This window comes from Lithobates pipiens, unplaced genomic scaffold, assembly GCF_037356315.1.
Source record: "Lithobates pipiens isolate NorthernLeopardFrog02 unplaced genomic scaffold, aLitPip1_a1.2 Scaffold_18, whole genome shotgun sequence".
NCBI lineage: Eukaryota > Metazoa > Chordata > Amphibia > Anura > Ranidae > Lithobates > Lithobates pipiens.
Window position 1 is genome coordinate 649512282 of NW_027507758.1, and position 26984 is coordinate 649539265.

General features: G+C 46.2%; 1 protein-coding gene across 1 annotated transcript in view; it reads left to right on the top strand.

Annotated features, from left to right (window-relative positions):
- The window catches only part of LOC143989331 (ALK tyrosine kinase receptor-like), a 318070-nt gene that overhangs the window by 204246 nt on the left and 86840 nt on the right, over nt 1-26984 (top strand). Inside the window, exon 16 of the mRNA XM_077489419.1 lies at nt 20814-20904. Coding sequence (XP_077345545.1) covers nt 20814-20904 — 91 coding nt within the window. The remainder of the gene's footprint in view (nt 1-20813; nt 20905-26984) is intronic.

Consider the following 26984-nt stretch of genomic DNA (forward strand, 5'->3'; position numbering starts at 1 on the left):
GCATTTGAACTGGGGGGATTTGGGGAATGGGGGGCAAAAATGCGTGCTATGAGGGGTCATTTCTTTTTTTGGGGGGATAAGGGGTATTTGAGCTGGGGGGGATTTGTGGCATGGGGATAGCAAAGATTTGTGCTGAGAGGGGGGATTACAGGAGGGGGGCAGATATGTACTTGGAGGAGGGGTAATTTGTGTCTACGGGGGGTAGATGCAGATTCGTGCTCGGTGTTATTGTGGGGAGATTTTGCTGGCACATAAGGCTCATACATCTTGGGGTGCGCGGGTTGGCACGCTCGCCCCGGGCTCTAGATGACCTTGTCCCGTCACTGGACTGAAACCTTCCGGAGCTCAAGCTTTGATTCAATGCTCCACTTTTGCCATGACCGGCTCCTCCCGGCAAGACCAGTGGAGACACAACTCCCTCATCGCAAAACTCCTCTCCTCTAAATTGGCTCCGATAACAAATGAATCCAAACTTAAAGGTCGTTTTTTTTTTATACAAATTGATAACTGGATGGAATTCACTTCCAACTGATTATCAAAACCTTCTTTCCCTTGATGGATTTTTCCATTAGGCACAGAAAATAATACGGCGAGAAGAGACATTAACTGCCGCGAACTGCCAGACTTCAAGTGCCGGAGCTCGTCGCCTCTATGAACCGAAGATTAAGTACAATTCTCCATTTTCAGATTGAGAGGAGCTCTATTCCGCGACTCTTCCTCTCTCCTCCGCTCCTTCTTGTCGGTTACCATTAAATTGATGAGGTGTCGGAGGGAAGACCTTGTAGGGGAGTCGGAATCAATTTGTCAGAGGTCTCCGAGGTTCACGGAGATAGATGAGCTCCAGATCCGGTTGTCTCTCAGGCTGGAGAACTTGCCGCAAGTTTTAATGATAACGACTCTTTTTTTTCGGGCGATGTCGGACATCTGTCACTCAACTTTACAACGGACTTCGCACCTCCGGTCTTCTCGGTGGAAAGAAATAACTTCTATCGCTCCGAATAAAATTCTTAGGTTTTTTTTATGTGGTGGATTTATAGGAGATGTCACAAGTCCCCAATTTCGTCGAATTACTTTAAAACGGAAATTCGGGACGACAGACATCTCTTTGGGTTGATGAGGCTGAACTTCATCCGAACCTTGCTTTACGAGAACATAATAAAATAAAACTTCTCCAACTAGTAAGGAAACTCCTGTGATTCCAATAGTTTATAATGTTGTTACATTGTTGGTGAGGCTGAATAAAGACACCAGTCCATCCCGTTCAACATGATGCCTATCGGGGTTTCTCAATCAGGGTTCCACGGAGTCTTTGGGTTCCTCAAGAGGTTTCTAGGTGTTCCTTGAGCAATTTCTGCAAGGTTGGCAAAGGCTGAGGTAGAGTCACAAGACCATAAAGTGAACCTGTTTTTAGGGTCTGGACCAGTGGAACCTTAGGGTTCCTCCAGAGGTTGTAGGGGTTCCTTCAGCATTGGGCAATTTCTGCCTCTTAGATAGGTTCCCACCGACACCGTTGATCTTTTTAGCTATCTGTAAGGAGCATTCTTCCCACTGACCATCACACTTGTGTATCATGAGTTATAGATTTAGTCATTTTTAGCATGGGTTCCCCAAAACTAAAATTATTTCAGGGGTTCCTCAGTGTTGATAGGTTGGCAAAGGCTGAGGTAGAGTCACAAGACCATAAAGTGAACCTGTTTTTAGGGTCTGTACCAGTGATTCTCAATCAGGGTTCCGTGGAACCTTAGGGTTCCTCCAGAGGTTGTAGGGGTTCCTTCAGCATTGGGCAATTTCTGCCTCTCATATAAGTTCCCACCGACACCATTGATCTTTTTAGCTATCTGTAAGGTGGAAATTCTTCCCAATGACCACAACTGTAAGGAGCATTCTTCCCACTGACCATCACACTAATGTATCATGAGTTATAGATTTAGTCATTTTTAGCATGGGTTCCCTGAGACTAAAATTATTTCAAGGGTTCCTCGGTGTTGATAGGTTGGCAAAGGCTGAGGTACAAGTCACAAGACCATAAAGTGAACCTGTTTTTAGGGTCTGGACATTCAAACTTTGACAGCTGCAGGCGCTGTGGAGAAATTCATCTTCAAAGTTCATAGCAAATTCACTAAATGTGGTTCTCAACGAGATGCCTAGATCAGAAACTATAGCTGGCAAGCGTTTATTTTGCCTTTGGCAACCCCCCCCGTTCACTTAAAGTGGTTGTAAACCCATGGGCAGGCATGTACTGGCCATTGGGACTACCGGGAGTTTCCCGGTGGGCCGATGGCTCAGTGGGACACTCTGATGTAAGGGGGCTGGTGATGGGACACTCTGGTGTAAGGGGGCTGCTGATGGGACACTCTGATGTAAGGGGGCTGCTGATGGGACACTCTGATGTAAGGGGGCTGCTGATGGGACACTCTGATGTAAGGGGGCTGCTGATGGGACACTCTGATGTAAGGGGGCTGGTGATGGGACACTCTGATGTAAGGGAGCTGGTGATGGGACACTCTGATGTAAGGGGGCTGGTGATGGGACACTCTGATGTAAGGGGGCTGGTAATGGGACACTCTGATGTAAGGGGGCTGCTGATGGGACACTCTGATGTAAGGGGGTGCTGTTTGGACACTCTGATGTAAGGGGGCTGCTGATGGGACACTCTGATGTAAGGAGGCGCTGATGGGACACTCTGATGTAAGGGGGTGCTGATGGGACACTCTGATGTAAGGGGGTGCTGATGGGACACTCTGATGTAAGGGGGCTGCTGATGGGACACTCTGATGTAAGGGGGTGCTGATGGGACACTCTGATGTAAGGGGGCTGGTAATGGGACACTCTGATGTAAGGGGGTGCTGATGGGACACTCTGATGTAAGGGGGCTGGTAATGGGACAATCTGATGTAAGGGGGCTGGTAATGGGACACTCTGATGTAAGGGGGCTGGTAATGGGACACTCTGATGTAAGGGGGCTGGTGATGGGACACTCTGTTGTAAGGGGGCTGGTAATGGGACACTCTGATGTAAGGGGGCTGGTGATGGGACACTCGGATGTAAGGGGGCTGGTGATGGGACACTCTGATGTAAGGGGGCTGGTGATGGGACACTCTGATGTAAGGGGGCTGGTGATGGGACACTCTGATGTAAGGGGGATGGTGATGGGACACTCTGATGTAAGGGGGCTGGTGATGGGACACTCTGATGTAAGGGGGCTGGTGATGGGACACTCTGATGTAAGGGGGCTGGTGATGGGACACTCTGATGTAAGGGGGCTGGTGATGGGACACTCTGATGTAAGGGGGCTGGTGATGGGCCACTCTGATGTAAGGGGGCTGGTGATGGGACACTCTGATGTAAGGGGGCTGGTGATGGGACACTCTGATGTAAGGGGGCTGGTGATGGGACACTCTGATGTAAGGGGGCTGGTAATGGGACACTCTGATGTAAGGGGGCTGGTGATGGGACACTCTGATGTAAGGGGGATGGTGATGGGACACTCTGATGTAAGGGGGATGGTGATGGGACACTCTGATGTAAGGGGGCTGGTGATGGGACACTCTGATGTAAGGGGGATGGTGATGGGACACTCTGATGTAAGGGGGCTGGTGATGGGACACTCTGATGTAAGGGGGCTGGTGATGGGACACTCTGATGTAAGGGGGTGCTGATGGGACACTCTGATGTAAGGGGGTGCTGATGGGACACTCTGATGTAAGGGGGTGCTGATGGGACACTCTGATGTAAGGGGGCTGGTGATGGGACACTCTGTTGTAAGGGGGCTGGTGATGGGACATTCTGATGTAAGGGAGTGCTGATGGGACACTCAAAATGTAAGTGGGCCGGTCTGGGTGAAGTCCAGGGCCAAATTTCTGTCCCAGTCCAGCCCTGCCCATGGGTGAAAAAAAAAAAAGAAGCAACCTGCAAGGCAAAGGCATAATGAGCTAGTATGCATAGCATACTAGCTCAGTATGAATAACTTACCTGAGAGCGAAGCCCCCCGAAGCGGTCCTCCGTCTTCATGTCCGCCGCTGCCATGGATCCCCGGAGTGACTTCCGGGTCTCGCTGCTCCGGCGCTGTGATTCGCCGGAGCAGCGATGACGTCACCCCCGCGCATGCGCACGGGAGCCGACACTTGCGGCATATCGCCGCGATCTGCGGCCTGCCCAGTGCGTAGACAGCTGTGACTGTCTTTTTGTAAATATCTCCTAAACCGTATAGGTTTAGGAGATATTTCTTGGACCTACAGGTAAGCCTTAATCTAGGCTTACCTGTAGGTGAAAGTGGTTTGTAAGGGTTTACAACCACTTTAAGGCAGAGGGTCTCTAAACCTTCCCGTACGAGGGCCGTATTCTATACTTACACAAATATTGCTGGCAAAAAAATCAGTTCTATAAATAAATTAATACAATTTTAAAGTGGTTGTAAACCCTTACAAACTACTTTGACCTACAGGTAAGCCTAGATTAAGGCTTACCTGTAGGTCCAAGAAATATCTCCTAAACCTACACGGTTTAGGAGATATTTACTAAAAGGCAGTCACAGCTGTCTACGGCGCATGCGCGCAGGCGCACTATCACCGTTAGCGGCATGCCGCAGCTAACGGCGATATGCCGTTATTGGCGGCTCCCGTGCGCATGCGCGGGAGTGATGTCATCGCTGCTCCGGCACTGTGAGTGACCCAGAGCAGCGATACCCGGAAGGAAGATGGATGCTCCTGACTACAGGGGACAGCGGTGACTTCGCTGGCTCCTGTGTCAGGTAATTGACACATAATGGGCTACTGTATGCGATGCATAGTAGTCCATTATGCTTTACCTTTGCAGGGAGACAAAGAGGGTGTCAGGGTTTACTTCCTCTTTAAATGAACGAATAAACAGGATCCAAGAAAAAATTTCAGATCAGAAGCTCTTCATTCACATCAGAGTGACCTGTTCACATCAGAGTCATCCGCTTTAAATCAGATCCCCCTTCATATCAGAGATTCCTTTTCACATCAGAGGACCTCCTATCACATCAGAGGTCCTCCCATCACATCAGAGGTCCTCCCATCACATCAGAGGTCCTCCCATCACATCAGAGCCCCCTTCACATCAGAGCCTCCACTGCACATCAGAGCCCCCTTCACACCAGAGCCTCCACTGCACATCAGAGCCTCCACTGCACATCAGAGCCTCCACTGCACATCAGAGCCTCCACTTCACATCAGAGGTCCTCCCATCACATCAGAGCCTCCACTGCACATCAAAGATCCTCCCATCACATCAGAGCCTCCCCTTCACATAAGAGCCTCCCCTTCACATCAGAGCCTCCCCTTCACATCAGATCTCCCCTTTCACTTCAGAGCCTCCCCTTAACATCTGAGCCTCCCCTTCACATCAGAGGTCCTCCCATCACATCAGAGCCTCCCCTTCACATCAAAGGTCCTCCCATCACATCGGAGCCTCCCCTTCACATCAAAAGTCCTCCCATCACATCAGAGCCTCCCCTTCACATCAAAGGTCCTCTCATCACATCAGAGCCTCCCCTTCACATCAAAGGTCTTCCCATCACATCAGAGCCTCCCCTTCACATCAGAGCCCACCTTTCACATCAGAGCCTCCCCTTCACATCAGAGGTCCTCCCATCACATCAGAGCCCCCTTCACATGAGAGCCCCCTTCACATGAGAGCCCCCTTCACATCAGAGCCTCCCTTCACATCAACGATCCTCTCCTTCACATCAGAGCCTCCACTTCACATCAAAGATCCTCCCATCACATCAGAGCTCCTCCTTCACATCAGAGCCCCCCTTTCACATCAGAGCCTCCCCTTCACATCTGAGCCTCCCCGTCACATCAGAGGCCCGCCCATCACATCAGAGCCTCCCCTTCACATCAAAGGTCCTCCCATCACATCAGAGCCCCCCTTTCACATCAGAGGTCCTCCCATCACATCAGAGCCTCCCCTTCACATCAAAGGTCCTCCCCTTCACATCAGAGCCTCCACTTCACATCAAAGGTCCTCCCATCACATCAGAGCCTCCCCTTCACATCAGAGCCTCCACTTCACACCAAAGGTCCTCCCATCACATCAGAGCCTCCCCTTCACATCAGAGCCTCCACTTCACATCAGAGCCTCCCCTTAACATCAGAGCCTCCCAGGGCCAGTACAAGGGGTGGGCAGAAGGGACGGATGCCCTGGGCGGGACCATTTACTGGAGGAAGAGGGCACAGTAGAGGTCACGCTACAGGCCGCCTGTCCTGGGGCTGCTTTTATCCGTTGCTCCCCTTCCACCTTCTCCTCTTGTTTGTCACACAGCGCCGGGAGCGCCGTGTGTCACATAGCTGGGTCTGTGTAGGTTTTCGGAGGTGCCGTAACAAGGTCCCGCCCCCCTAGACCGTCTCGTGGCAGATTAAAGATTAAGTATTCTGCCTATCACATGAGCCGGTCTAGGGGGGCGGGACCTTGTTACGGCGCAGCTGAACACACACACAGACCCAGCTATGTGACACACAGTGCAGCGGGAGATGTCAGCTGTGTGATCCAGGGCAGCCTGGGCAGGCTATGGTGAGTCTGCATTCATAGGCAAAGTAAGGCTGCTATTATGGGCACCGAGAGGCTGCATTGATGGTCACAGAGAGGCTGTGATTATGGTCAAAGAGAGGCTGTGATTATGGTCACAGAGAGGCTGCGATTATGGTCACAGAGAGGCTGTGATTATGGGCAAAGAGAGGCTGCGATTATGGTCACAGTGAGGCTGCGATTATCGTCACAGTGAGGCGGCATTGATGGGTACAGGGAGGCTGCGATTATGGGCACAGAGAGGCAGCATTGATGGGCAAAGAGAGGCTGCAATTATGGTCACAGAGAGGCTGCAATTATAGTCACAGAGAGGCTGTGATTATGGGCACAGAGAGGCGGCATTGATGGGCACAGAAAGGCTGCGATTATGGTCACAGAGAGGCTGCGATTATGGTCACAGTGAGGCGGCATTGATGGGCACAGTGAGGCTGCGATTATGGGCACAGAGAGGCTGCGAGTATGGGTACAGGGAAGCTGCGAGTATGGTCACAGAGAGGCAGCATTGATGGCCACAGAGAGGCTGCAATTATGGTCACAGAGAGGCTGCTATTATGGGCACAGAGAGGTGGCATTGATGGGCACAGAAAGGCTGCGATTATGGGCACAGAGAGGCTACGATTATGGGCACAGAGAGGCTGCGATCATGGTCACAGAGAGGCTGCAATTATGAACACAGTGAGGCTGCAATTATGAGCACAGAGAGGCTGCGATTATGGTCACAGAGAGGCTGCGATTATGGTCACAGAGAGGCTGCAATTATGGTCACAGAGAGGCTGCAATTATGGTCACAGAGAGGCTGAAATTATGGTCACAGAGAGGCTGCAATTATGGTCACAGAGAGGCTGCAATTATGGTCACAGAGAGGCTGCGATTGTGTGCACAGTGAGGCGGCATTGATGGGCACAGTGGTAGGATGCATTTGATTGGCACTGGTGAGATTGCATTGATCTTTTGTATCATGTCTGCAGTCTCTGACCATGTTTAGTATGTTGTCCTCAGTCTCTGACCATGTTTAGTATGATGTCCTCAGTCTCTGACCATGTTTAGTATGATGTCCTCAGTCTCTAACCATCGCCTGCATCATGTCCTCAGTCTCTAACCATCTCTTTTCTTATGTCATGTCTGCAGTCTGCATCAGAGCCCCCATCACATCTGGTTCACCCTTTGCATCAGAAGCCCCCATAAGGTCAGTGTCCCCTTTCATATAAGAGCCTCTTCGTCACATGAGAGCTCTCAGTCCTCCCATCCTATGACAGCAGTATGGCACAGGACAAAAGACGGGAGTTGTAGAATGTCCTCTTCTGGGGGTGGCCCTGAATGCTGCCCACCATAGATCAGCACCGGCATGCGTTCTTTGGTCAGACCAGCCAGCAGCACCATAGCCGCTGAATGCCCCTGTGTGTCCCGGATGTTCTGAGTTATTGGTTGTTAATGGAAATGAATTAGGCAACTATGGTTCAAGTTGGTGTGAACCGAATAAAACAAGTGCAATTTGAGTTTAGTACCATACATTTTACATGTATATTACATAATATGGATACATAAAACTTATTTCCATGTGTTTCACAGTCAATCGTTATGTATTCTTCTCCATTCAACAATGAGACTCCCAGATGGAAATGATGGTCCACTCAGAGAAACCACTACGTCCAGCGAATGTTCTTAAGTCTATTTCCCCTTCTGAATGAATGCTCTTTTATTATGGACAGCAGTAAAATACTGCATTAAGTCCACTAGATGGCGCTAATGGTCATTGGAAATATGCAAACTTTGTAACTAGACATACAATGAAACAATTCTTGCCACTTCCCACTCCTACATCTAAAAATCATCTATCTTTCTAGAAAATTACTCAGAACCCCCAAATATTATATATGTTTTTTTTTAGTAGAGATCCTAGGGAGTAAAATGGCGGTCATTGCAACTTTTTATGTCACACGGTATTTGCGCAGCAGTTTTTCAAACATATTTTTTGGAGGAAAAAAAACAGTTTCATGAATTAAAAAAACAAAACAGTAAAGTTAGCCCAATGTGAAAGATGACGTTACGCCGAGTAAATAGATACCCAACAAGTCATGCTTTAAAATTGCGCACGCTCGTGGAATGGCGGTAAACTTCGGTAAAAAATCTCCATAGGCGACGCTGTAAACATTTTTTACAGGCTACATATATCTTGGCTAAAATTGTTGCTTTTACTCTAATGCCCCGTACACACGGTCAGACTATCCGGTGTACCGGAGTCCGCCGGACAATCCGCCCGTGTGTGGGCCCTCCGGCGGAGAAGAAGAAGGCGACAGAGACAAGACTGGGCCAACGCTAGTAAAAGAGCTGTAAGAAGATAGCAGAGGCCCGGCAAGAAGAACCGTAGAGCGGGACAAGACCCCCGAAGTCGGAAGAAGACCCCCCGAAGTTGGAAGAAGACCCCCGGACGGCAGCGACGGTGAAGAAGAAAGCCGGGCTCCTCTGCTAGCAAAAAAAGCGGCAAAAGAGCAGAAGATAGCAGAGGAGTCCCCCAAAGATGGAAGAAGACCCCCGGAGCTGTCTAATAAAGTACTTTAAAAACCCGTGTTGTGTTTTTTTATTAACACTTTTTCCCCCAGGTGAATGAGTATGGGGTACATCGTACCCCATACTCATTCACATAGGGTGGGGGGCCGGAATCTGGGGACCCCCTTAATAAAAGGGGCTCCCCAGATTCCAATAAGCCCCCCCGCCCGCAGACCCCAACAACCAATGGCCAGGGTTGTTGGGAAGAGGCCATTGTCCTCATCAACATGGGGACAACATGGGGACAAGGTGCTTTGGGGTGGGAGGGCCGCAGGGCCCCCCCTTCCCCAAAGCACCCCCCATGTTGAGGGCATGCAGCATGGTACAGCTCAGGAAGGGGGGGGGGGGGCGCTCGCTCGTCCCCACCCCCTTTTCTGACCGGCCGGGCTGCGTGCTCGCATAAGGGTCTGTTATGGACTTTGGGGGGACCCCCACGCCGTTTTTTCAGCGTAGGGCTTCCCCTTTAAATCCATACCAGGTGACGGGGCTAGCGACGTGTCAATTTCGCCTACAGAGGCGGCGACGACATTGACTTCCTTCGCTAGTTCCGTCTGCCTGGAGCCGCGTTCAAAATTAACGGACTTTACTCCGTGTGTGGGCAAGTCCGTTCATTTCAAAACTCCGGCGGACCCCCGCCATAGTCCGGCGGATTGTCCACCGGAAAAGTCCGGGCGTGTGTGGGCAAGTACGCTCGTTCAGAAAGTCCGGCGCACCTCCGCTGCAAAGTCCGCCGGATAGTCTGATCGTGTGTACGCGGCATAATGCACACAGTGATACCTCACCTGTGTGATTTGAACGCCGTTTACATATGTGGGCGTGACTTACGCGTGCGTTCGCTTCTGTGCGTGAGCACGCGGGGACGCTTACAATTTTTTTTTATTATTCTTTATTTTAAAAAAAATTAAAAATGTTTTGATCACTTTTATTCCTATTATAAGGAATATAAACATACCTTATAATAGGAATAGGGCATGACAGGTTCTCTTTATGTCAATAAGACCCCACATCTCTCCTTCAGGCTGGAAAAGCTTAGATGAGAAAATAAAAATAAACTCTCTCGGCCTTTCCAGCCGCGTCCTCGGCTTTGTTTACTTCTGCCCAGCCCGGACGTGACGTCATAACGTCGCGCCCGGACCTCTGAGGGTCATAGAGATGATTGGGGACCATCTGGCCACCAGAAATCTCTATGGTAAACTTCTGCGGGTCGACCGATCCGCTCTCCGGCTCGTCGGTCACAGGGGCGAGCTGGGAGAAGCACCTGAGAGGGCGGCGGTGGTGGGGGGGGGTATGGGGGGGTGACATCCCCTCCTGTCGCCTGTAAGAAGGATCAAGCCGCTGAACTGAAGCTACATAGTCGCCGGCTGAAAAAAGATGATATCTGGATGATGCCTGTAGCTGCACCCATCATTCAGATATCCCCACTCAAAGTCCATGACATCATATGACGTACCTTAGGGGGGAGTGGCTAGAGAATGCTAGAGGGAATTAGCAAATAAATGAACCATTGGAGATATTTCCCTCTAGCATTCTTTAGAATTGTTACCTAGCTGTATGTATTTCCTATGCTCATTTGCTCCATCTAGTGGCCAAAATGTGGTATTTTACTACCACCCATAATAAAGGAAGAGGAAAAAGCCTAATGTTTTTGTCAGATTTTCACAGAACAAATGTACATGCAAACTCCCTGGACGAATGGCTATGCAAATTATTATTTTTTTAAATTTTTTTAAACCCCTTAGAGCCAGCCAAGTCCGCATTAAGGCTTTGCAATATTTTGTTCCTTTTGGGCGATGTCTGTAAATAAACTTTCCAAAGTCTTGTTTTCCTTTCCTCTGCCAGCATTGGAGATATTGCAGAGCACACACTGGCACACCTTGCCGGCGTACAGATATATGTAAAGGATTAGCCCTTCCCGCCTCTCCCAGAAATTGTATTTGCAAAGCGTCGCGTGGCAAAGGACGCGAGAAAATCTGATGCGGGAAAATGCTAATAGTATGCAAATACCGGAACCATTATCACAGGATAAGGACTTCTTGCTGCAGGAATGTCTGGGAATACCAACTGTGTGACTTCTGATTACAAAACCTGAGAGGTGGGGAACGGATTCAGAGCCTTCGGCGTCAGAACTTTTACCCCTCACAAAAGAAAAAAAAGCTGACCTCCAGGCAATCAGCTAAAGACACAGATGAAATATGCATGAAGGGGTGGCTTTTCATGGAAAATGAATTGCATTTCTGTCCATCCAGTCTTGAGATTTACACAGTTCTGTCACGCTGCACACTTCTGTCTGGCAGGGCAGGAGACCTGTTTTTTGTTTCTTCTACAGTTTCACTTTCACTTAGCCCCTGTACACACGGTCGGAGATTTCCACAACCAAATCCGTCGGATTTTGTCCGTCGGATCTTGTCCGAAACTGTTGCATACACACGGTCGGACAAAGTTGGCGAAAAATCAGATCTTTCAGAACGTGATGACGTAATTTCGTTACGATGGGACTACATTCAGGCTAGTAGCCAATAGCTTTGATGTAGGAATTTGATCTGAGCATGCGTGGCACTTGGTCCGATAAAAATGCTCTACACATGATCGGAGTATGTCCGATCAAACCAGTTGGTCGGAAAATATTTCCAACATGTTGGAAAATTGGGTCCGACGGAATCAGTCCGATGCATACCACACACAGTCGGATTATCCGACGACACGGTCTGATAAGACGCATTCCAACGGATTCTCCGACCGTGTGTTCAAGGGCTTACACGTCTGTGCCTGTGACTAGACAGGGAAAGGAGAAGCAGCACAGCGATGACCTCATCTCTCTGCCACTCAATCCTCCCATCAGCATGTTCCTTGTTAGCATGTGAACTGATCAGCTCCTAGTAAAGCTTCTGTCTTTTGCACTCATGGAGCCTTCTGGGCTACAGGAGTCCCTCCAGTATAAGTAAGTTTTGGAATGTATCCTGCAGCCCAGAGACTCTGTAGAGACTCGGGAGGGATACATTCTCCTATCCAGGGTCTATGTTTGATATAAAGGGAACTGGTCGTTCAATCTTTCGGGATTAATAAATCCTGGGATGGCTCCTGGAGCCCGGAGACTTTGTAGAGACTTGGCCGGGCCGTATTCTCAAATTTTTACGAATTTCCGATTTTTCGAATATTCAAATATTTACGATTATTCGGAAAAATTTGTTAAATGGGTTTTTGGATGTTTCCGAATTAACGAATTTGTCGAAATTTGTTAAAAAATTCATTCAGGAACGAAGCGAATTGCACAGTGAAAGGAGAAGCAGCACAGCGATGACCTCATTTTTCTGCTACTCAATCCTCCCATCAGCATGTTCCTTGTTAGCATGTGCAGGGCCGCTGATAGGGGGGGACCACCAGCCCTCCTGTACTGGGCCCTGCCCTGTAGGGGGGCCCAGAGGCAGAGGGGGGACTCCCACATTATAGGGACTATACTAATCCTGAGCTAGGGTCCCATGTAGTGTGTGCGTGGGAGGAAGCAGAAAGCAAATTAATTAAACACTTATGGGAGTAATCTGCAGCCGTATGTCCAGACTATTACATACACTACATTACACAAGTCCCAGTCTCTTCTATATCAATACGCCGGCCCATAACCCACCTCATAAACCGACCATTCCACGAAGGGATTGTTCCCACCATCCTCAAACAAGGCATTGTCAAACCTCTACTCAAGAAACCAAACCTGGACCCTCAGGATCCAAACAACCGTAGGCCGATTACAAGCCTCAACACCATTTCTAAGATCATGGAGAAAGCTGTAGTACATCAGCTACAACTACAAAATCAAAGCTCGCCACAGCGCCTAGAGGCGATTCAGTTCGCATTGTGCGCTATATAAGTATTTCATTCATTCATTCATTCATTCAATGCAATTGTCTGGACATATACGGCTGCAGATTACTCCCGAAAGTGTTTAAATACTTTGCTTTCTGCTTCCGGCTGTCCAACTTCGTGCCCAGGTGGAAGGAGCAGAGGTTTTAGAGGAGCTCAGCTTCTGGCCGGTCCCCACGCTCCCAGATCCAGAGGATCCAAGCCCCCCACCCCAGGAGAAGCACTGCATGAGGACCCCAGATAAAAGAAGCCAGCAGGACCAGGTACTTGTGAAGTCGGGGGATGTTAGGTGGAGGTAGAGACTGGGCCCGGGCTCTGAGCATAAAGTTGGCCATACTGCATACTGCTCTCCCACATATCTAAAATATTGTGGGTATTCACCGTGCCCAGAGTGAAAGTCTTTTCCCTGCTGTACTTTCTATTGCGTTAATATACAGTATATGTATATTAAACCCTGCATTTCTCCATTGTACACAGTCCACGGGTTAGAGGGAGGGGTGCTCAGGTTCAGGCTTATGTGGGGGGCCCCCGCCAGGTAGACTGTACGGGGCCCCATGATTTTTAACAGCGGCCCTGAGCATGTGAACTGATCAGCTCCTAGTAAAGCTTCTGTCTTTCGCACTCATGGAGCCTTCTGGGCTACAGGAACCACTCCAGAATAAGTAAGTTCTGGTATGTATCCTGGAGACCAGAGACTCTGTAGAGACTTGGGAAAGATACATTCTCCATTCCACGGTCTATGTTTGGTATAAAGGGAACTGGTCATTCAATCTTTCGGGATTAGTAAATTCTGGTATAAATCCTGCAGCCCTGAGACTCTGTAGAGACTTGGGAAAGATACATTCTCCAATCCTAGGTCTGTGTTTGGTATAAAGGGAATTTGCCATTCAATCTTTCGGGATTAGTAAATCCTGGTATGGATCCTGCAGCCCAGAGACTCTGTAGAGACTTGGCCGGGCCGTATTCTCAAATTTTTACGAATTTCCGATTTTTCGAATATTCAAATTTACGATTATTCTGAAAAATTTGTTAAATGGGTTTTTCGTTAATTCGGATGTTTCCGAATTAACGAATTTGTCGAAATTTGTTAAAAAATTCATTCGGGAACGAAGCGAATTGCACAGTGAAAGGAGAAGCAGCACAGCGATGACCTCATCTCTCTGCCTCTCAATCCTCCCATCAGCATGTTCCTTGTTAGCATGTGAACTGATCAGCTCCTAGTAAAGCTTCTGTCTTTCGTACTCATGGAGCCTTCTGGGCTACAGGAACCACTCCAGAATAAGTAAGTTCTGGTATGTATCCTGGAGACCAGAGACTCTGTAGAGACTTGGGAAAGATACATTCTCCATTCCAGGGTCTGTGTTTGGTATAAAGGGAACTGGTCATTCAATCTTTCGGGATTAGTAAATCCTGGTATGGATCCTGCAGCCCAGGGACTCTGTAGAGACTTGCGAAGGATACATTCTCCATTCCAGGGTCTAGGTTTGGTATAAAGGGAACTGGTCATTCAATCTTTCGGGATTTATAAATCCTGGTATGGATCCTGCAGTCCAGAGACTCTGTAGAGACTTGGGAAAGATACATTCTCCATTCCAGGGTCTGTGTTTGGTATAAAGGGAACTGGTTGTTCAATCTTTCGGGATTAGTAAATCCTGGGGCCTGGAGGCTTTGTAGAGACTCGGGAGGGATACATTCTCCTATCCAGGGTCTATGTTTGATATAAGGGGAACTGGTTGTTCAATCTTTCGGGATTAATAAATCCTGGGATGGCTCCTGGAGCCCGGAGACTTTGTAGAGACTTGGCCGGGCCGTATTCTCAAATTTTTACGAATTTCCTTTTTTTACGAATATTCAAATTTATGATTATTCGGAAAAATTTGTTAAATGGGTTTTTCGTTAATTCGGATGTTTCTGAATTAACGAATTTGTCGAAATTTGTTAAAAAATTCATTCGGGAACGAAGCGAATTGCACAATGAAAGAAGAAGCAGCACAGCGATGACCTCATCTTTCTGCCACTCAATCCTCCCATCAGCATGTTCCTTGTTAGCATGTGAACTGATCAGCTCCTAGTAAAGCTTCTGTCTTTCGCACTCATGGAGCCTTCTGGGCTACAGGAACCAATCCAGAATAAGTAAGTTCTGGTATGTATCCTGCAGCCCAGAGACTCTGTAGAGACTTGGGAAAGATACATTCTCCATTCCAGGGTCTATGTTTGGTATAAAGGGAACTTGTTGTTCAGTCTTTCGGGATTAGTAAGTCCTGGTATAAATTCTGCAGCCCAGAGACTCTGTAGAGACTTGGCAAAGATACATTCTCCAATCCTAGGTCTGTGTTTGGTATAAAGGGAACTTGCCATTCAATCTTTCGGGATTAGAAAATCCTGGGATGGATCCTGCAGCCCGGAGACTTTGTAGAGACTTGGCCGGGCCGTATTCTCAAATTTTTACGAATTTCTGATTTTTCGAATATTAAAATTTACGATTATTCGGAAAAATGTGTTAAATGGGTTTTTCGTTAATTCGGATGTTTCCGAATTAACGAATTTGTCGAAATTTGTTAAAAAATGTATTTGGGAACGAAGCGAATTGCACAGTGAAAGGAGAAGCAGCACAGCGATGACCTCATCTCTCTGCCACTCAATCCTCCCATCAGCATGTTCCTTGTTAGCATGTGCACTGATCAACTCCTAGTAAAGCTTCTGTCTTTCGCACTCATGGAGCCTTCTGGGCTAGAGGAACCACTCCAGAATAAGTAAGTCCTGGTATGGATCCTGCAGCCCAGAGACTCTGTAGAGACTTGCGAAGGATATATTGTCCATTCCAGGGTCTTATGTTTGGTATAAAGGGAACTGGTCGTTCAATCTTTCTGGATTAGTAAATCCTGGTATAAATCCTGGGGCCTGGAGGCTTTGTAGAGACTCGGGAGGGATACATTCTCCTATCCAGGGTCTATGTTTGATATAAGGGGAACTGGTCGTTCAATCTTTCGGGATTAATAAATCCTGGGATGGCTCCTGGAGCCCGGAGACTTTGTAGAGACTTGGCCGGGCCGTATTCTCAAATTTTTACGAATTTCCGATTTTTCGAATATTCAAATTTACGATTATTCGGAAAAATTTGTTAAATGGGTTTTTCGTTAATTCGGATGTTTCCGAATTTGTCGAAATTTGTTAAAAAATTCATTCGGGAACGAAGCGAATTGCACAGTGAAAGGAGAAGCAGCACAGCGATGACCTCATCTCTCTGCCACTCAATCCTCCCATCAGCATGTTCCTTGTTAGCATGTGAATTGATCAGCTCCTAGTAAAGCTTCTGTCTTTCGTACTCATGGAGCCTTCTGGGCTACAGGAACCACTCCAGAATAAGTAAGTCCTGGTATGGATCCTGGAGACCAGAGACTCTGTAGAGACTTGGGAAAGATACATTCTCCATTCCAGGGTCCATGTTTGGTATAAAGGGAACTGGTCATTCAATCTTTCGGGATTAGTAAATCCTGGTATGGATCCTGCAGCCCAGGGACTCTGTAGAGACTTGCGAAGGATACATTCTCCATTCCAGGGTCTAGGTTTGGTATAAAGGGAACTGGTCATTCAATCTTTCGGGATTAATAAATCCTGGTATGGATCCTGCAGTCCAGAGACTCTGTAGAGACTTGGGAAAGATACATTCTCCATTCCAGGGTCTGTGTTTGGTATAAAGGGAACTGGTTGTTCAATCTTTCGGGATTAGTAAATCCTGGGGCCTGGAGGCTTTGTAGAGACTCGGGAGGGATACATTCTCCTATCCAGGGTCTATGTTTGATATAAGGGGAACTGGTCGTTCAATCTTTCGGGATTAATAAATCCTGGGATGGCTCCTGGAGCCCGGAGACTTTGTAGAGACTTGGCCGGGCCGTATTCTCAAATTTTTACGAATTTCCTTTTTTTACGAATATTCAAATTTATGATTATTCGGAAAAATTTGTTAAATGGGTTTTTCGTTAATTCGGATGTTTCTGAATTAACGAATTTGTCGAAATTTGTTAAAAAATTCATTCGGGAACAAAGCGAATTGCACAATGAAAGAAGAAGCAGCACAGCGATGACCTCATCTTTCTGCCACTCAATCCTCCCATCAGCATGTTCCTTGTTAGCATGTGAACTGATCAGCTCCTAGTAAAGCTTCTGTCTTTCGCACTCATGGAGCCTTCTGGGCTACAGGAACCAATCCAGAATAAGTAAGTTCTGGTATGTATCCTGCAGCCCAGAGACTCTGTAGAGACTTGGCAAAGATACATTCTCCAATCCTAGGTCTGTGTTTGGTATAAAGGGAACTTGCCATTCAATCTTTCGGGATTAGTAAATCCTGGGATGGATCCTGCAGCCCGGAGACTTTGTAGAGACTTGGCCGGGCCGTATTCTCAAATTTTTACGAATTTCCGATTTTTCGAATATTAAAATTTACGATTATTCGGAAAAATGTGTTAAATGGGTTTTTCGTTAATTCGGATGTTTCCGAATTAACGAATTTGTCGAAATTTGTTAAAAAATTTATTTGGGAACGAAGCGAATTGCACAGTGAAAGGAGAAGCAGCACAGCGATGACCTCATCTCTCTGCCACTCAATCCTCCCATCAGCATGTTCCTTGTTAGCATGTGCACTGATCAACTCCTAGTAAAGCTTCTGTCTTTCGCACTCATGGAGCCTTCTGGGCTACAGGAACCAATCCAGAATAAGTAAGTCCTGGTATGTATCCTGGAGACCAGAGACTCTGTAGAGACTTGGGAAAGATACATTCTCCATTCCAGGGTCCATTTTTGGTATAAAGGGAACTGGTCATTCAATCTTTCGGGATTAGTAAATCCTGGTATGGATCCTGCAGCCCAGGGACTCTGTAGAGACTTGCGAAGGATACATTCTCCATTCCAGGGTCTAGGTTTGGTATAAAGGGAACTGGTCGTTCAATTTCTTTCGGGATTAGTAAATCCTGGTATAAATCCTGGGGCCTGGGGGCTTTGTAGAGACTCGGGAGGGATACATTCTCCATTCCAGGGTCTATGTTTGATATAAGGGGAACTGGTCGTTTCAATCTTTCAGGATTAATAAATCCTGGGATGGCTCCTGGAGCCCGGAGACTTTGTAGAGACTTGGCCGGGCCGTATTCTCAAATTTACGAATTTACGAACTTTCGAATATTCAAATTTACGATTATTCAGAAAAATTTGTTAAATGGGTTTTTCGTTAATTCAGATGTTTCCGAATTAACAAATTTGTCGAAATTTGTTAAAAAATTAAATCGGGAAAGAAGCGAATTGCACTTTTCTAGTACTGTGAAAGAGCAGATATAGTGACCGCAGGCTCCTGTGTTTTGTAACACTTTAACCCCTTCAATACCGGGCACTTTCACCCCCCCCCCCCCCTTCCTGCCCAAGCCTATTTTCAGCCTTCAGCAATGTTTCACTTTAAAAGACAATTGATATTATTTTATTTTTATTTTTTTTGTGGTTGAACTGGACGGACTTGTGTCTTTTTGCGCGGTCATGCAACATTGTAACCATAATGAAATGTTATCATTTTTTTCACACAAATAGAGCTTTCTTTTTGTTTTTTTTTGTTTTATCTTTTGCTAAATTAAAAAAAAGACAGAAAAAAGGTGTTTTTCTTCGTTTCCGTTATAAAATTTTGCAAATAAATAATCTTTCTTCGTAAATTTCGGCCAAAATGTATTCCGCTACATTTCTTTGGTGAAAATAACCCAAATCGGTGAATATTCTTCAGTCTGTAGGAAAGTTATGGAGTCCACAAACTGCATGATATATATATCTGATCAATCGATCGATCCTAATCTACCGACAACCGATCTCATTTCTTGAGGCCCGAAAATGCCAGGACAGGACAAATATCCCCCCAAATGACCTCTTTTTTTGGAAAGTAGACAGTCCAAGGTATTTAATAAGTGGCATGGCGAGTTTTTTGACCTTTTAATTTTTTTTGTCACAATATTTTGGAAAAAAAGAAATACATTTTTTTTTTTTTTACATACTGTCAGTGCATAATCATATAACTGGTGTGGCGGAGATCACAGACACTGACTGGTGAGTGGTGACAGTGTGTAAAAAAACAAACATTTTTTTAAAAATATTTTTTTTTTGATTTTTTTTTTTTTTTAACACACTGTGACCAGAGCGATACAGTGTTACCATATTAACATTGTACTACTCTGGGGAAGTGATCAGAATTTATTATGATCATTTATGCCAATGAATTTCACTGATTTCACAGTGATTTATTCTGCGTTTACTATTGTGGTTAGCTGTGATTGGCCAGAGCTGATCACATAGTACATGGTACACTGTCTGTACTAGTGATCACTATGACCAATCACAGCGATCATCACAACAGTACACATAGAATGGCATGAAAGGAAGCCACTCAATTGTGTACAATTGTCATGTGATTTGCTGTGATTGGTCACAGTGATCACATGGTACCACAGCTCCCAACTGTTCCTGATTTTGAGGGACTGTCCGTTATTTGGAGCAATGTCCCTCTGTCCCTCTTTCCTCCTCATTTGTCCCTCATTTTTGTCTAATCTCTATAGTTTTATATAAAATGCACTAGACATGTGCACTGACAAAAAAATTGTTTGTTTTCGTTTCATTCTTTTTTTGCTTTATTCGGAAAGTTAAAAATTTGGAAATTTGAAAATGCGAAAATTCTGAATTCGGAAAACCGAAAATTCAGATTTTCAAATTTCCAAAATTGGAGTTTTCGGATTTCCGAATCTTCAAATTTCTAAATTTTCAAATTTCCGAATTTTTAAACTTCCAAATTCAAATTTTCAAATTTCTGAAATGTTCCAATTTCAGAATTTTCAAAATTCCGAAATTTTCAAAATTCCGAAATTTTCAAAATTCCGAAATTTTCAAAATTACGAAATTTTCAAAATTACGAAATTTTGAATTTTCGGAAATGTGGAAATTTGATCATTCGGAAATTTGAAAATTCGGAAGTTTGGAAATTCATAATTTCGGAAATTTGAAAATTCATAATTTCTTATTTTTGGAATTTCTTAATTTCGGAAATTCGGAATTTCCAAAACTCATAATTTCAGAAATTCTAAATTCGGAAATTCGGAATTTTAAAAAATTCTAAATTCGGAAATTCAGAAATCCGAAATTTTGGAAAGTGAAAAATTCTGAAATTTCGGAATTAACGAATTTGTCACAATTCATTAAAAAACGAATTTGGGAACTAAACGAATTGCACATGTCTAAAATGCACTTTTTATCTTTCAAAAAGTGTTTCCCAGAGCTAAAACTTTCACCCAATTTTAAGATTGCTGCATTTGTACATTTTAAAAGCCAATATAAAGGAATATTAGTGGTAAAAAAAAAGTCCTTGGATTTAATTAACCTTTTTTTGGTTAATTTTCCTTTAAGAGGGTGTGGCAGGGGGCGTGTCCTATGCCTACCTACATTTGTTAGTAGGTGTCCCTCAGTCATCCGCTGGGTCTGGTGGGCTCGGGTATAAAAGCCAACACTTTTGTAGGGGCTTAAGGTTGCGGCCCCTTCATCAGGACTTTAGGAATATGAACAATAAATATACAATTAATAACGGGACGTAGAAATGCGCAACAGAGGGACCCACAAGAGCGTATCTTATTTTATAAATAAAGTTATTGTTTTACCAACCGTTTGTAATCCTATTAGATTGTCAGCTCTCCGGATCAGGGACCTCCCAACCCTCTTGCATTGTATTGTAACAGTCTCTCATCTCCCTTTATATTTTAAAATGCCCCACAAACTGGCGAGGGGGGGGGGGAGGGGCATTACATTGTTTCCATAGAGGTGAAGGTGACTTTGTCTTTTCCCCGCAGAGGATTGGGTCACGGGGCGTTCGGAGAAGTCTATGAAGGCCAAGTGTTGTCCAGTCCTAACGACCCGACTCCGCTGAAGGTCGCGGTGAAGGTAAGTCGCGCCGCCTGTTCAGTTTTCAGTTACTTATCTCATCTACGTCCAATCAGTGACGTTGTTCTGTCAATGGAAACAATGTAGCAGTTTGGATACAATCGCATAGTTCAGGGGTCTCTAAACTACGGCCCTCCAGCTGTTGGGAACTACACGTCCCATGAGGCATTGCAAAACTCTGACATTCACAGACATGACCGGGCATGATGGGAGTTGTAGTTCCTGAACAACTGGAGGGCCGTAGTTTGGAGACCCCTGACTTAGACGATGAGGGTGTCAGGCAGTCGGTCCCCTTTTTCTTCAGTGAAGTAGATAAAAGGGAACATTAACTGTCCGTGTTACTTTGTTTTCTGATTGGATCTGTTTTTTTTGAACTGTCCGGCTTTCCAGTTACATCACAACTCAGGTTAATGTGTAACACCAGGTATTTATCCCTTCCCCCACCTCCCCCGCCCTCTAAAGCCCTCCCCCCCCCAAAAAAAAACTCTGGGTATTTAACTTGCCACCCTCCTTCTCCACCCTCTAAAGCCCCTCCCCCCAAAACTCTGGGTATTTAATTTGCCACCCACCTCCCGCATTATCTAAAGCCCCTCCCCCCAAAACTCTGGGTATTTAACTTGCCACTCACCTTCCCCACCCTCTAAAGCCCCTCCCCCAAAACTCCTGGTATTTAATCTGCCACCTGCCTCCTGCATGATCTAAAGCCCCCCCAACCCACCCTTGCCCCCCCCACTCTCTAAAGTCCCTTCCCCCCTAAACTCTTGGTATTTACCCTGTCACCACCTCCCCCACCCTCTAAAGCCCCTTCCCCCAAAAAAACTCTCGGTATTTAACCTGCCGCCTACCTTCCCCACCCTCTAAGGCCCCCCCCTCCAATTTCTGGGTACCAAACCTGCCCCTGCCCCCCCTAATCTAAATCTAAAGTCCCTTCCCCCCTAATCACTTGGTATTTAACCTGCCACCCACCTCCCCCACCCTCCCTATTATCTTGGGTGCTAAAGGACCATGCTGGGTCCGGGGGGGTTTTTGGGTGCGCTGAACCACCCCAGATTTTAGTTGTGCATCTCCTGGACTCTCAGAGAGCATCCACTGTGATCCATGGGATAATCAATGTAAGGGGGACACTGAAGACTCATGATTTAAGGGGGACTCTGATAGTAACCCTGATGTAAGGGAGGCTCTGATGGGAACCCTGATGTAAGGGGGAACTCTGACGGGGACCCCAATGTAAGGGGGTACTCTGATAGCGACCCTGATGTAAAGGGGTACTCTGATAGCGACCCTGATGTAAGGGAATACTCTGAGGGGGACTCTGATGTAAGGGGGGACTCTGATGTAAGGGGGGACTCTGATGTAAGGGGAGATTCTGATGGGGACCCTGATGTAAGGGGGTACTCTAAAGGCAACCCTGATCTAAGGGGGGACTCTAATGGGGACCCTGATGTAAGTGGGGCTCTGTTGTTTACCCTAATTTAAAGGGCGGGGGGCGCTAATGGGGACCCTGATGTAAGGGGGGATTCTGATGGGGACCCTGATGTAAGGGGGTACTCTGATAGCAACACTGATCTAAAGGGGGACTCTAATGGGGACCCTGATGTAGGTGGGGCTCTGTTGTTTACCCTAATTTAAAGGGCGGGGGGCGCTAATGGGGACCCTGATGTAAGGGGGTACTCTGATAGCGACCCTGATGTAAGGGGGTACTCTGATGGGGACCCTGATGTAAGGGGGTACTCTGATAGCGACCCTGATGTAAGGGGGTACTCTGATGGGGACCCTGATGTAAGGGGGGACTCTGATGTAAGGAAGTACTCTGATAGTGACCCTGATTTAAGGGGAGATTCTGATGGGGACCCTGATGTAAGGGCGTACTCTAATGGCAACCCTGATGTAAGGGGGTACTCTGATGGGGACCCTGATTTAAGGGGGGACTTTAATGTAAGGGGGGTACTCTGATAGCGACCCTGATGTAACGGGGGACTCTGATAGCGACCCTGATGTAAGGAGTTACTCTGATGGGGACCCTAATGTAAGGGGGGGCTCTGATGTAAAGCGGTACTCTGATAGCAACCCTGATCTAAGGGGATATTCTGATGGGGACCCTGATGTAAGAGGGGACTCTGATAGCAGCCCTGATCTAAGGGGGGACTCTAATGGGGACCCTGATGTAAGGGGGGGCAATGATAGGGTCAGCTGATGTAAGTGGGGCTCTGTTGTTTACCCTAATTTAAAGGGTGGAGGGGGTGCTAATGGGGACCCTGATGTAAGGGGGGTCTCTGATAGCAACCCTGATGTAAGGGGGACTCTGATGGGGACCTTGTTATAAGGGGGGACTCTGATAGGGGTGCAGGTTTTATTGATCGCTCTAAGCCGCTCCCGTCGTGTTCTGAGCTCCGGGTTGGTGGAACATCCGGCTCTTCTCCTCCATGTCGGGTATTATATGTACGAGTTGATGTTACCGGCCCTTTAAATATTTATTATTAGAAGTATAGAGCGGACTTTGATCGATCGCCTCCCCCGAAGATCGGAAGTGGATGTGACTCCCCGCCTGTCAGCACTTCTGCGCCTCTCAAAGTCCTCTCGGTCTGCCGATCGGTTATTGAATTTACAGGAAATGCCGACTCAGCAGCCATGACGGGAGACGGCTTTACAGTGACTGCTCTGCTGCATGCGCTGCGCCACCCCCCTCCCCTCCCCTGACAGATTCCTCTACAACCTCACCCATCATCTCCAACCAGTCCTGACACAGAGTCACAAAACATTTGGCCTGTCCCTTTAAATGCAGCCAATATAAGTACCTTACTGTATGGATGACATATATTTTGCCTCCCCTGGTCCTTCCCCTCCCCCATCCCTCATTAACATAATTGCTTTTTGTTCACATGTAATAAATCTGTGTATTTGTATTTTTTGCTAGAGAATTACTTAGAACCCCCCCAAACATTCGATATTTTTTGAGCCCCAATAGCAGGGGGTCTCAAACTGGTGCCCCCCCCCCCCCCACCCAAGCTGTCGCGAAACTACAAGTCCCATCATGCCTCTGCCTGTGGGAGTCATGCTTGTAACTGTCAGCCCTGCAATGCCTCATGGGACTTGTAGTTTCGCAACAGCTGGAGAGTTGCCGGTTTGAGACTCCCGTGCCCTAGAGAATAAAACGGTGGGTGTTGCACATTTTTATGTCACACAATATTTGCGCACCGGTTTTTTGAACACAATAAAAAAAAGAAAAAAAAATACACTTTAATGAATTTTAATGCGGAATGTAATACCCAATTTTTAGGAGGTAAAATATAAAAGATGATGTTACGCCAAGTAAATAGATACCAAACATGTCATGTTTATGGAATGGCGCCATGGATTTAAAAATCTCAATTAGGCTACACTTTAAAAGCATTTACAGGTGACCAGTTTAGGGTTAAAGAGGAGGACTAGTACCAGAATTATTGCTCTCACTCTAACAATCACAGCGATACCTCACATGTGTGGTGCGAACACCGTTTACATATGCCTGTCAGATCAATGTGTTCGTTTGCCCTTGCATGTAAGCACGGGGACAGAGGCGTTTAAAATATATTTTTTTAATTATTATTTATTTATTTATTTTTTACATGGTTTCTTTACATTTTGTTTTATTTTTATTATTTTTTTTTTTATATATATTTTATTTTTACACAGTTACTTTGCATTTTTTTATTAGTTATTTTATTATATATTTTTTATTTTTACATTGCTTCTTTACATTTTTTTGAATTATTATTTATTTTATTTTTACACAGTTTTTTTTGTTTTGAATTATTATTATTTATTTTATTATATATATATATATATATATATATATATATATATATATATATACATACACACACATTATTATTTATTTATTTATTTTTTTATTTATTTTTTTACATGGTTTCTTTACATTTTTTTTATTATATTTATTTTATTTTTACACAGTTTCTTTACTTTTTTTTCAATTATTATTTATTTTATTATATATATATATATATATATATATATATATTTTTTTTTACATGGTTTCTTTACTTTTAAAAATACCGGAGTTATGGCAGCGATCTGCAGCCATAACAACGGTATTCAATGTCAAAGTGTATCTCTTCCCAGGTATTCCTCTTCTTTTCCCAGACATCCTTTGTCCCTCCCCAGACATCCCTATTCTCTTCACAAACATCCCTCTTCCCTTCCCTTCCCAGATTTTCCTCTTCCCTTCCCTGATATGTTCCTCTTCCCTTCTGAGATTTTCCTCTTCCCTGCCCTGATGTTCCTCTTCTTTTCCCAGACATCCCTATTATCTTCCCAGATGTTCCTCTTCTCTCTCAAGACATCCTTTGTCCCTCCCAGACATCACTATTCTCTTCCCAGACGTTCCTCTTCCCTTCCCTGATGTTCATCTTCCCTGACTTGATGTTCCTCTTCCCTTTACAGACGTTCCTCTTCCCTGCCCTGATGTTCCTTTTCTTTTCCCAGACATCCCTATTCTCTTCCCAGATGTCCTTCTTCTCTTCTCAGACAACCTTTGTATCTTCCCAGACATCCCTCTTCCCTTCCCAGACGTTCCTCTTCCCTTCCCAGACATCCCTCTTCCCTTCCCAGACGTTCCTCTTCCCTTCCCAGACGTTCCTCTTCCCTTCCCAGACGTTCCTCTTCCCTTCCCAGACATCCCTCTTCCCTTCCCAGACGTTCCGCTATCCCTTCCCAGACATCCCTCTTCCCTTCCCAGACGTTCCTCTTCCCTTCCCAGACATCCCTCTTCCCTTCCCAGACGTTCCTCTTCCCTTCCCAGACATTCCTCTTCCCTTCCCAGACATCCCTCTTCCCTTCCCAGACATCCCTCTTCCCTTCCCAGACGTTCCGCTTCCCTTCCCAGACATCCCTCTTCCCTTCCCAGACGTTCCGCTTCCCTTCCCAGACATCCCTCTTCCCTTCCCAGACGTTCCGCTTCCCTTCCCAGACATCCCTCTTCCCTTCCCAGACATTCCTCTTCCTTTCCCAGATGTTCTTATTCTCTTCTCAGACATCCTTTGTCCCTTCCCAGACATCTCTATTCTCTTCACAAACATCCCTCTTCCCTTCCCTGATTTGTTCATCTTCCCTGCCCTGATGTTCCTCTTCTCTTCCCAGACATCCCTATTATCTTCCCAGATGTTCCCCTTCCCCCCCCCCCCAGACATCCTTTGTCCCTTCCCAGACATCCCTATTCTCTTCCCAGATGTTCCTCTTCTTTTCACAAAATCCCTCTTAACTTCCTCTTCCCTTCCCTGATGTTCAACTTCTCTGCCCTGATGCTCCTATTCTCTTCCCAGACATCCCTATTATCTTCTCAGACATTCCTCTTCCCTTCCTGCATATTCCTCTTCTCTGCACAAAGGTCCCTCTTTCCTTCCCAGATGTCCCTCTTCCCTTCCCTGGTGTTCATCTTCCCTGACTTGATGTTTCTTTTCTCTTCCCTTCCCAGACATTCCTCTTCCCTTCCCTGATGTTCAACTTCCCTGCCCTGATGTTTCTCTTCTCTTCACAAACATCCCTCTTCCCTTTACAGATGTTCCTCTTCCCTTTCCAGGTGTTCATCCTCTCTTCCCAGACATCCCTATTATCTTCCTAGATGTTCCTCTTCTCTCTCCAGACATCCTTTGTCCCTTCACAGACATCACTATTATCTTCCCTGATGTTCATCTTCCCCGAATGGATGTTCCTTTTCCCTTTCCAGACGTTCCTCTTCCCTGCCCTGATGTTCCTTTTCTCTTCCCAGATGTTCCTCTTCTCTTCTCAGACAAGCTTTGTCCCTTCCCAGACATCCCTATTCTCTTCTCAGATGTTCCTCTTCTTTTCATAAACATCCCTCTTCCATTCCCGGACATCCCTCTTCCCTTCCCAGACATCCCTCTTCCCTTCCCACATGTTCCTCTTCCCTTCCCAGACATCCCTCTTCCCTTCCCAGATGTTCCTCTTCCCTTCCCAGACATCCCTTCCCACATGTTCCTCTTCCCTTCCCAGACGTTCCTCTTCCCTTCCCAGATGTTCCTCTTCCCTTCCCAGATGTTCCTCTTCCCTTCCCAGACATCCCT